Raw genomic sequence first — 12,159 nt, forward strand, 5'->3', positions numbered from 1 at the left:
TATTGTGCAACACTATACGTTTCATTGCTTTGATTGGTTGTAAATCTATCCAGTTGCATCCAGAGGCACTTTGGTCTGTGCCCATTGATATTGTCTGCTGGAAATTCAAAATGATTGGAGGGGTTCCAGAATAATTCACATTTGTGAATTGCTCTGGCATTACTGGGCTAACAGTGATTAGTCTTTTGAAATAATTGCTATTGGAAAGTAGGGCTAGGCCTTATCATAAGATGTTTCGCAAAGTCAAGGATTCTTCCTTAGTAGGACGAGTCCTTCCACAGAAGGGTAGGACCCTTCTGTGCAAGGCAAGAGTCCTTCATAGCATTTGGTGAACACACATTGGGACAGGCTAGCAAGGGAATTGCAGGCACTGTATACCCACTGAGGATACACACATGCTTCCTTGAAATTTCACTGAAGAAAAGCCTCGATCCTCGATAGAATTTGAAGGATCCTTGACATTGGAACAGTCCTTAGGCAGGATTTGATGATGTAGCATCCTTGAAATTTAGCCATTTAAGGATCCTTCCTCGACTCTGAGAAACACCCATAGACTGTATATAAAGATGGACGACATGACAGTTCCCTTAAAGTGAAACCAAAACATCTTAATCGCCCCCTGGTAGGTGGCTGCAGTACAGGTTGTAAACCCTGCTCCCTCCATGTTAGCAGATTGGACAAAGGCCGAACTAAAAAAATCGAAGTACATGTCAAATAAATTTTTCCTAAAGATGGTGTCTGCCATTTTAGTTAATTTTTATCGCACTGATGTATGATCAAGTGATGATTTTTCTCATAAGTTTGGTTTTAAATAGCTATTTGATGCTATAAAAAGGCAGTTTGACGCCCTGACTAACAGCTATGTGTGCCATTCGGCGTGCTTATGATCAGTGGCGCTGCTTGCTTTTGGTCGGATGGCAGAACGTTAGCACCGCAGAGATCTCTTCTGCGCAGATTCTGGCTCCAAATAATGTCCCTAGTGCATCTTTATTGTTGTAAAGTGGGAGTAATTGGAGGTGCGTTGTTCATCTTAACATACGGTTACTGGGTGATATGGAGAAAATAAACATCACAGTATTTTCATCCAGTTACCCCAACAACAATGTTGATTTTTGGTAAGTAATTATCAGTAACTGGGATCTTATGACTAATGGGTAAAGACAAGTAACAAAACAGGTAGAACAGTCTGGTTTTCCAGGACCTTTCATCAACTTACTGTAATGCAGCCTTTAAAACCAGACGTTACGATATCCATAAAGACAATATCTAGGCATGTATCACAATATGTATATAATATAAATATTTTGCCAGCCTTAATTGGTAGATTTTCTTTCTGTGTTTCTTCACCCATCAACTGACCCATGAACCATCCTCACATTGTCATTGCTTCTGTCAAAATCTGTCTCAGGGTAACACTTTAATTTATTTATTGCTTATATCTCGAAGCGCTGAAGGAGAAGATGCATTATTTAACAGAATTTTATAACTGCTTAGATTTAACCACACGGCAGGCTGTAAAACTTATACAATAGTCACTTAGCTTAAACAGAGCTGGATGATAATTGTCTATGATCTTGGCACTACTGACAACCTGTTAGTGTTAAGAGCCAGTGATTCAGTGTTGATATTAGACAATGATTGATGGAGGCTGAACTTTCCATGTCAGAGATCACAGATGTTGGGTTTGGCTCCTAGGTTTTTCTGTGCTAGCCAATTTTGCAGTCATTGCTGATGAGGTTCGGCTCTAACTCTGGAGTGAACCAGCCACTTCGGCCAACGCAGACCAATTTTTCCCTCTGTTTCTTGTGGCTCCCTCGATGCTGTGATGGCAAGAGGTAGCTGTCAGAATCAATCACAGAATTTTGTAGCTTAATGTCCAATTAGTATTCCAAGGTCCTTCAAATAAGCAGTTTGTCAACATTGTCAAGTACCCTGCACTGTTGCGCTTGTCCTTGGCATATGGGCCAATCAAAATTTGATGAAGCATCCAATCAACACAGATCACAGGGAGCCAGCCAACACTTTAGTGTCCATGTCACGGTGTGTATTAATTTGATTTATAATCCTTGTTGTGTGCATGGAGTGCGTCATGGAAAGCCATGAGGCCAAGAACACAATGAAGCTCCTGGCCCTTGTCTTTATTAGCTTGGCTGCCTGCCTGCTCCAAGGAGAGCGTGATGGAGGAGGATCTGGATACTCATCCTCGCATGGTGGCCTAAAGAGGCAAGCAGTTAGGCAGGCAGACATGCTGGCAGGGAGGGAAACAGGCATAGGGTGATAGCAGGGAAATACATGGTGCCTGATCAGCCACTTCCTGGTGTATGATACAGAACAATACATGGGTCGAAATACCATGTGCATATGCATAGTGTTGCATGTAAGATTTGAGCTGTGCATTGTCAGCTCTACATCGACCTGTGCGCAGGGTGTCTACAGGTCCTTAAATGATCTTAAAATGTCTTATGTTTCAACAATAAGGCCTTAAAAGTCATTGAATAGTCTTAAATTTGAATTTGTGAGGTCTTAACATTTTATCTAACTTCATTTATCCATTTTTTAATTTCTTTTTGTGAAAATAATTGAAGCTTTTCCATGTTAAAGTCCACATTTCTAATGCTACAAATCTTTAGAAAACTTTAAAACTGTCATTTTACTTCATACTTGCACTTACCTGTTGGATTGACGTAACTCACTCTAATACCATTCTGGTTCTTGGAGCAGCCAAAAAGGCTGTGAAATACTTGCAATAATTTATCACATATCATATAGTACATAACTCTTGTTGAAAATCTGACATCACCAAAGAAGTCTTAAAATGATAAAGGGCGTTTCCATATTAGGTTTGCTGAAAAGTCCTATGACCGTATGAATTAGACGTAGTTTCACTGCGCAAAATCAGCTCAAATCATATTGTGACGTTAATAATGACCCAATATTTAAAATCCCATTAATTAGATCAGGGGTGGGCAACCTATGGCTCCGGAGCCACATGTGGCTCTTTAGCCCCTGTCCAATGGCTCCTTGAGCCTTTGAGAAAAGAATTCTATGGAAATTCATTCTATGAATCCAGATGTTGCTGAACCTCGATAGCAGTGGCTGGTTAGCTATGGAAGCCAAATCCAAAAAAGTAAATTGAATAAAATAGAGAATGTAGTAGTGCGTGGACAGATTTGTTTGCTCTCACTGCCAGCCCTGCAAAATTTAAGTACCAAATAATAGGGCCGTAACGGTACATGTATTTGTGTCGAACCATTCGGTACGCGACTTTGGGTTCGGCACGACCCTGTACCAAATTATTTGGCGCAGGATATTATTTTATTTTGTTTTATTTTAATTCCGTTTTTGCGAGCAGAACCATTTAAAATATCTAGTTCCCCGACGGACATAATTGAGTGACGGACCGAGTCCCGTAAATCTCCGCTTTCACTTTGTGCAGCACATTCTCGCATTTTGACAACATGGCAAGTGAGCCTGACGAACCTGAAGACCCACCCGCAAACCTTAAGTCCTCCGTTTGGGAACACTTTTGGTTTCAGGGTAAAATACGAAAATGGAAATAAACAAGTTGACAAGACAAAAGCAGTGTGCCGACACTGCAGAACAGCGGTCGGGTATGTACTTGGAAACACGTCTAACATGCTAACGCATCTAAAGCGACACCACCCAAGTTTGAACGTTAACCGGCACGACTAGAAAAAGCAATCTGGTGCAAACTACGATATCGTCATCGTTTGAAAAGAAAGAGCGTTTCCCTGACCATCGCGCTAAATAAATAACCAACGCCATTGGAGTTGAGTAAAATTGTTTAAGCTGCACTTTAGATATAAGCATGTTTTGTTTACTGCACTTTAACAAAGTGGGAAAGCTAAGTAAGTTCCTAGTAAAACTGAATCTGAGCAGGCTTTAAAGCTGACCAGCTGCACTAAACTTTTTATTTTAATTGAGTAAAACTGTTAAAGCAGAAATTTATATTTATATTTTTCATTCAAACAATGTGTTAAAAAAACAGCAGGATTTTATTTTTCACTTTTATATTTCTATTTTCATTCAAACAATGTGAAAAAGCAGGATTTTATATATATTTGTTTCATTCAAAAATTGTGTAAAAAGAGTTAACTGCTGTGGTGGTATGTTTTAATAAGGTTACCAATAAGTAAAAGATTTTTAATAGTTGTCTATTTTTTTCATTACTGTACTGGAAAAAACCGAACCATGACTTGTGTACCGAGGTACGTACCGAACCATGATTTTTGTGTACCATTACACCCCTACCAAATAATCATAAATAGTGCCCTGCACAGTGTCCACCTTGTGGTAAAACATATTAACAAATGCTTATTTAGACCATTAGTATACGCTAATTTAGACTTAATAGGCTATTTACCTTGATTATAAGGCTCAAACATGTTTTGCGGCTCCACACAGATTTTTTCAAATTATTCTTGGTCAAAAATGGCTCTTTTAATGGCAAAGGTTGCAGACCCCTGAATTAGATTAATGTTTTGCGTCAGAGGTTTGCTAAAATTTTAAATGTAATCCTGTTCAGGATGGCCCTGACAATGACCAATAAAAGTAATTTTACTTTACAGTTGTTGAAAAAATTAAAGGGAAAATCAGCTCAAATTACACCAAAACAGGGCTTCCAGTGGGCTAGGTCCATGCACAGAGTGTGTGCTATTGGGGCTAAGTCCTTGTTACAGCAGCCCATGTTCATGTTCAGCCCACAGCCCTTTGCTGCAGGTCCTTTCCTCTCTTTCCCCTTTCATAAATGTCTCTGTACCTCAGTAAAGCATGAAAAATGGCAGAAATATCTTTATCATTTTTTTTTTTTTTTTTCCCAACTCAGATCCTGGCACGAGCTGTGTGTGTGTTGCTAATAGCTTGTTTAGTTTCTGTTATCCTTCCTGGTGCAGCACACACATAATTTCTCTTAAACTGAGCTCGTAGGGATCTGTCGCCATACTGCAGACTTAAAATAGTTACACATGAACAGATGCACAAACACACAGATACAGATTTGCTGCTACAGAGATGCTCTACCTGCTACCATGCACTGTGTCTTTGTCTGTTACTGCAGTCCAAATACTGTCCAGTGAGCTTTTGAATAATGATGTAAGTAGTTTCAGGGGAGGTTTGAGGTTAGTGACAACCCCATAGTGTCAGACCCTCAGTTCACAAAAAGGAAAGACTTTGTTTTGAGGGAAAACTCTAAAACTAAACACGGAAATGGGGCCAGATAAGGATTACATATTGGAGTTGAACAATGGAGCTTAAACTTTTGAGACCCACCGGTGATCCCAGCCGACTTCCTGTTTTTAAGAGGCTGTAGCAAGCTGAGTTTTAAAGCTAGTGTGGTGATACCAGTATCCTATGAAACAAGAAGACCAAAGGAACGCTAGCTTCTCGGAAAGGGGGCTAAATAATGCTCCAAAGTTAGGCTAAATATTGGCGAGGGAAAACCAGCGTGGCCACTTGACAGAGGTCCCTTGACTTCTCAGCTTAAGGTGTCTGAATGATGATGGGTTCGATGGGTACCCATGACTTTCCCCTTTACAGACATGCTTACTTTATGCTAGTCCCATGTGGGCTGCATGCAGAATAAATGTGTTATTTTTACCTATTGTATTTGAGTATGTCTGCACACTGGGGTCCCTAAACAGTCACGGAAATACATAAATCAGGTCTGACTGGAAAGCTGAGACTCTTGTGAATTCAGTGAGTCCAATTTTATTCATGTGTGATGATGCTAGCCCCTGCAGTAGTCATTATAAAATGACCTATAGTGACCTCTAGGATCATGAAATCCTACAACCACAAACTAGAGACCCCGGGCATTCAGAGAATATCAAAATGTCAAAGGTTATTGATAGCTAATCACAGCATGGATTTTTCTATGATGTTTTTAAAGGTCTTGATGTTTTATTGTGACATTTTGGAGGGATTTTTGAACATATTTATCAATAAGGAGTGGTGAAAAATGCTTAAGTTTATAACCAAAACTGTGGAACAAACAGAGTTGCAGCGATAAACTGGGTTCAAGGTATATTGTGATACAGAAGTTAACAGTTACCAAACCGTGTACATTTGCTTATCTACGATAATCGAAAAAAATGCAACTGGATGTTGAATCTCCCCTTTATTTTAGTTAGTTTTGCATTAGTATCAGCATAATGACTGATAATAATAGAAATTCTGTGATACTGTGAAACTGCGATGTTTCCTGAGACTTAATCGTACTGTTAAAACCTCCTACCATTGCAACACCACTCTTATGAATTCAGTAGTAGTCATTTCATTGTAGTGAGACCATTTCTTTGAAATGGACATCACTGTATAAAACAACCTATAGTGACCTCTAGGATAATCACAGCCTCATGAAACCTCACAACCACAAACTAGAGACCCTGGGCATTCAGAAAAAGATATGGCTTTCAGAAGTAAAATGACAATATGGGGGTTTCCAGCAGTAAAAATGTCAAAAGGCTTTGACACCCAGTCATAGCATGGATTTTTCTGTGGTGCTCCAAAAGGTCTTGGTTTGTTAATGAGGCTTTTTGGAGGGATTTTTGGCATTTTTTTAACCAATTTTCAAGTGGCAAAAAATGCTTAAAATTGGCACCAAAACTGTGAAGAAATGGTACCAACTCAAAAATTACTGCATAATTGAGCATGGGAATTGCCATTATATACTTCCATCATGATGTTCTAAGCCCCTATACATTTTAAACTTTCAAAAGATGAGTAGCAGTCTCACATCACACTGTTTATTACAGATTTATGGCTAGAAATTAATCCTTAGGTTCCTTGCTTTCAGATGATGTGCACCACCTCTATGTGGCATATACTGTTCACCTGCTACCTGCCCCTTAAGACCCCCTGCCCCCCAAAAAAAAGACAAAACTAGGTCAATGTGAGTCTCAGATTGTTAAATAAAAGACAATAAACACAATACGAACAACTCTGTGCTGTGGGATGCGGGGCATCAGTGCCAACTTAGTCATCATCATCATCATCACTGTCATCATCAAGGTCATCAGTGAACCGATGTGACAAGCTGACAGGCATGTAGAGATGGAGAGGCTGGCAGATGGACAGATAGGAAAGCTGCCAGGTAGATAGACAATATAGAGACAGAAATCAACAGATGTCCAAAGAAGCAGACAGTGACTGACACGACCACATAGACAGGAAATGTACTTTTCTGAGGTTGTCGATGCCACTTGAGTAAGGGCTGTGGAGGAGGAAAAAACCAGTCTGAAATTGAAAGAGAGCAGCAGCAGCGCTTCAGTAAAAGCTGGCACTCTCTCCTTCCTCGGCTGTGTCATCTTCTCTGTTTGCCCTGGAGCGCCTCTTCTCAGCATCAGCCTGCATGTCAGGGCTCATCTCACAATCTCTTGCTCTTTTTTATCCTCATCCTCCTCCCTGAGCCGATCTCTTTCAGCCTCATGTGAAGAATAGAATTTTGTTCTATCCGGTAGACAAATGTATGCAGATAGAGAGAAGGTGATGCACCAACACAAAATACAAAGAAAGAGCTTCAAAAGATATCCTCAGTTTGTGTTAAATGGGTTTATTGTCATACCTGTGTGTGTATATGTGTGTGATGTGTGTGTGTGGGAGTGGGCCGCTGTTTAATGTCTAAAGCAGACTTCCCTTTACATCACGCTCCAGGCAAAACGGTGAACTTTGATTCGATAGCATCATCCTCCAGATTAAAGTGTTTGGGGTCATGACCTCCCTTCAGCCGCTACACCAGTGATTGTGTGTGTGTGTGTGTGTGTGTGTATGTGTATGTGTGCGTGCTGGGTATTTTTTTTTTGGTCTAGCAATTTGTTTGCCCTTTAGTCTTAATTTTAAATCAATCATTTTGGGTTCAGTTCACTCGTTGGTAGAGGCACGAGGGTTCTCAAACAAGGGCCTAAAATCAAGTAAAAGGGTTTTTAACAGGAGTCGTTTTTCTACTTTGACAGTAAGGGATAACTTTAATACCTAAATGTATTTTTTGGGGGGCTGGAATCTGCAATCACATCAGTTTACTTTTATTTATCTTGATGATTGAGGTACAAATTCATAAAATTATGTTTTGTTCAGCAGTTTGTTTTTGTTGGTGCCTCAAAGGGGACCTGTGTCGCTTATTTTCAGGTTCATACTTGTATTTCAGATTTCTACCTGAACATTCTTAGGCTACATGCTGTAATGTTCAAAACACACATTAAACACACATTAAACATGGCTTAATAGAGACAATTTCAAACACAAGTACACAAATCAGCTTCACTATAACTCGCAGCATTCACAGACAAATACTTGTCTTTATCTGGACACATTTTCTCCACAAATACAACATGCTAACATTTTTAGCACAAGCCTATGGCATTTTACATTGTATAAATTAGCCTAGCGGACTTTCCTTCTACTCATATGAAGCCAGGGACAACAGCAACATTTAACAAAGGAAACATTACCAAATTCGACTCCATGTCAACTCAGAAGGCTCACCAAGTGTCTTACGCTAAACACGAAAAAATTGTAACATGCTAACGGTATTAGCACAAGCCTGTGGCATTTTACATTGTATGAATTAGCCTAGCCACAAGCACAGATTTCCTTTGCTCATATGAAGCCAAAATAAATCACACACAAGACTTAAAATGCTATTTTTGTGGAGGCTTTATTGTCTTGTCACATTTTTTTGTTTCTTATCTGTGAAATTAAAGTAAATAAAAGCTTTGTTTCCACTGAGGGAAATGGTTTCAGCTTACAAACACAGACAGGAGGTCTGTGTCACTGCAAAGTGTTGTTACTTTTCTGGGGAGGTGCACGTCAGGGTACAGCGTCAGTTTGACACAGAAGTATAAATCCTGCATAACATGCCTTGAGCAGATAACCAGATAACTGAAATCACATTATGGCAACATCCTAATTACCAATCAACATTTAGCAAAATTATGATGCAGATTTAAACATCACTATTTAGCCATCTCAAAATCATGAGTTGCAGGATTTTTACAGGATTTTACAGGCTCTGTGACGTCATACTCTTCCTTTGCCAAGGCTGGAGATTTCACACCTTCTAATATGCTGTTTTGTTGTCATTTTTATCTTCTCAGATGATGAAGCATGCATGGGACAGCTACAGGCAGTACGGCTGGGGTCACAACGAGCTGAAGCCCCTCGCCAAGAAAGGACATTCCACAAATATCTTTGGTAAGCCAGACAAGCCCCTCTGCTGTCTGTACCCATTGGCAGTTTGCTCACATAGTTTTAAATCACACATGGATGCATGCATGAATGCACACACACTCTTTCTCACATTCACGCACACACACACGCACACACTTTGCCTTTTCCCTTGTGGACAAGGTTATGTGATAATGCCTCCGGCAGGATGCAGATCACTTTGGGACGAGTGGTTGCGAACAGAAGCACAAGATCACTGAAACCACAAGCAGAGAGCACACATCTCAGAAATGCCAGATAGAAGAACATGCATTTGATGTACTGGTAATACTTCACTCGTCCTCTCCCAGTAAATGTTATAATGTTAGATTTTGCATGAGACAGTAGGAGTACAAACACTCTGTGAGTTCTCTGTCAGGCTCAAGTCATGAGGGAGATTCCTGTTTGTAGAGAGAGAAACATCGCCATTGGCAGTGATTATTTTTCCCACAGAGAGGTCAGTCTGGTGCAGCCTCTCATCATCTGTGATTTGTGTTTTGGAGGCTGTTTTTTTGGTTTCCGCCTCTGCAGCTGCACTCTATGATAGCACAGGTCATACGACTCGGACAGAGGCAGCAAGTTGTCACAGACACAAACAGTTTGCAGATAGAAGTTTTGAAAATGAGGAAATTAAATTGGAAAAATAGACCCTCAGTGTTGTGTATCTTTGTGCAGACTGATTAGACCCGGACTGGCCTCCGAACATCAGTGAGTCGAAGCATCAGTCGAGACGTAACCAAGTCACACCTCATTTTGTCAGTCAACTCACTGAACTTTTGTTCATATATTTTCGTCACTGTGGACAGAGCGAGGCAGGATAACAGCTTGGCAGGCTTTAAACTTTGCCCTGCAAAGCTGAATAATTGGCATACTCTCGCAATTCTGATGTGGGTACAACCTTACTGTTAATGTTGGACAGTTTATATGTGGTGTTGAAAATGACAGGCATATTTGGCGCTAAACACAAGTCTTGAGTCTAGAAAGCTCCGACTATTTAAAGGTTCCCTCTGGGGTTTTAGTCGTGCTATGAAGCTGCTCTTCTACACACAGGGTTCCCAGAGAAGTTAGGCCAGACGGAAAGTATCTTTTGACGGGGCCTGGCCAAGTGTCTTTTTTGAAGAGGGCAATTTTTTTACATTTGAAAAGTAGAATTTGATCAGATATGTATATGAAATATGATGCAGTTTTGGTGTCTATTCGTGAGTGATTGAAATAAGAGGCAAAACAGAATTTTGCATTGGGCCCCCAAAAAGCTAGAAACGGCCCTGCTAGCTGGTGTGTCTACCGGTTCCTCTCGGCCGTTTCAAAGCACTGTTGCAGGATTTTTGGACACAGTCTTCTTTATGTCAGTGTCACCATGTGTCTTAGCTGGTCTGTGTATTTATGTGTAGTTGCCGTTTTGCATTTTCATGGATCATTTCTAGTATATATTAACATACTTTGTGGCTTTTCTTTGTAGTAATCTTATTTTGTGTTTTATGTTGTCTTTTGTAGAGCTTTACATTTTTGTTCTGTGTTGTCTGTAACTTGTGTTGCTGCCTGTCTTGGCCAGGACGCTCTTGAAAAGGAGATTTTTTAATCTCAAGAGTTTTTTTCTGGTTAAAAAAAGGTTGCCAGGGACAAAATGTGATGGCGAGATCTCATTGTAGCCTTATGTCCCATAGGGCTTGAAGTGGAGTAAGGAAGTGGTTAACGTTGGTAACATGAGTTGACCTGCTACGAAGTTTTGACTCCTCATAGTCAACGAAACATCATTGTCTCATTGTAAATGCAGATGTTTGCTGCTGACACATTAGCGTTGACTGTAACGTAACCATGTACATCAAACACTCTAACGCAGTGGTTCCCAACCGGTCGAGCCAGGGGGTTCAGATTTGTACTCAGTTATTAGTTCAAGGTCCATGCAGTTTAATATATTCCGCGTCATACTTGCATTTGACTGTGTTGTCGAGCTAGTTTGCTGCCTCTGTTAAGTAGCTATCCCTTATTCACTTAACCTACAGCAGGAAATGGCACTTCAAAATAAAAGCTCTGTGCCAGAAATTCACTGTACTTCAAAATACAGTGTGTTTTTTACAAACTTGACATGTTCTTGAGTCACTTGCAGTCCATTCAGAATGGACCCGCAACCCACTTTTGGACCTGGACCCACTAGTTGGCATTCTCGGAACCCATCGGCTGTATTCGGCGTCTGACTTCCAGCAGATGGCGATGCAGCCTCTGGGGGCAGACCCCCGATTTTTTGGCATTCCGGTTTGATTTGGGCGGAGGAGGCCAATTTCCGTTTCTGACTTCCGTTTATATATAAGTAAATATGCTGAACCATTGCGATGGATTCAGAGTTTGCAGTGACGCCAATTATTTTCCGCCTCGTTAGTTCACCTCACGGACCGTTTAACCTGGCAACAACTGCAGCTGGTTCAAACGTGATTGGTCAATATCACGCGGACTACAAACAGCCTACAACCGGAAACCAGGGCTCTTCCGCTCTCCTTCCAGAGGCAAGATCTCCGGGGTTTGCCTATTCACTGAATGTAGAGTCTGTATATAGAGACTAACTAGTTGGGAACCACTGCTCTAACGTTACGTTGACTTGGGTTGAATTCCCTGTTGTAGCTGCAGCTGTTGTGAGTTCAGAGGCTGGCGGCTCTGTGCTGTGTGTGTGTTGGCCCACGCACTTGTGTGGGCCGTTCATTGTAATGCTAGCAGGGTTTTTTCTTTACTATCTAGGCTACTGTAGTTCAAAAAACATATTAAGAATACATTTTAAAAACATTTCCCGATGCTTGTATCAGGCGGGCGGCCTAGCTTCAAAATCCACTGGTGAAAAACATGGCCCACAAGGACACGCGTATGTATGTGAGGCAATACAAAGCCCTACATTATGGCGCCTTTCCAGTGATCATCAGGTGGCGGTAACGTGGCAAGATATGCAGCAGT

The 12,159-nt window shown here is 40.8% G+C and overlaps 1 protein-coding gene across 1 annotated transcript in view; it reads left to right on the forward strand.

Annotated features, from left to right (window-relative positions):
• The window catches only part of man1a2 (mannosidase, alpha, class 1A, member 2), a 209,227-nt gene that overhangs the window by 62,462 nt on the left and 134,606 nt on the right, over positions 1 to 12,159 (forward strand). Inside the window, exon 3 of the mRNA XM_033617549.2 lies at positions 9,111 to 9,207. Within this exon, the coding sequence (XP_033473440.1) occupies positions 9,111 to 9,207 (97 nt within the window). The remainder of the gene's footprint in view (positions 1 to 9,110; positions 9,208 to 12,159) is intronic.

This window comes from Epinephelus lanceolatus, chromosome 14 (genome assembly GCF_041903045.1).
Source record: "Epinephelus lanceolatus isolate andai-2023 chromosome 14, ASM4190304v1, whole genome shotgun sequence".
Classification (NCBI taxonomy): Eukaryota; Metazoa; Chordata; class Actinopteri; order Perciformes; family Serranidae; genus Epinephelus; species Epinephelus lanceolatus.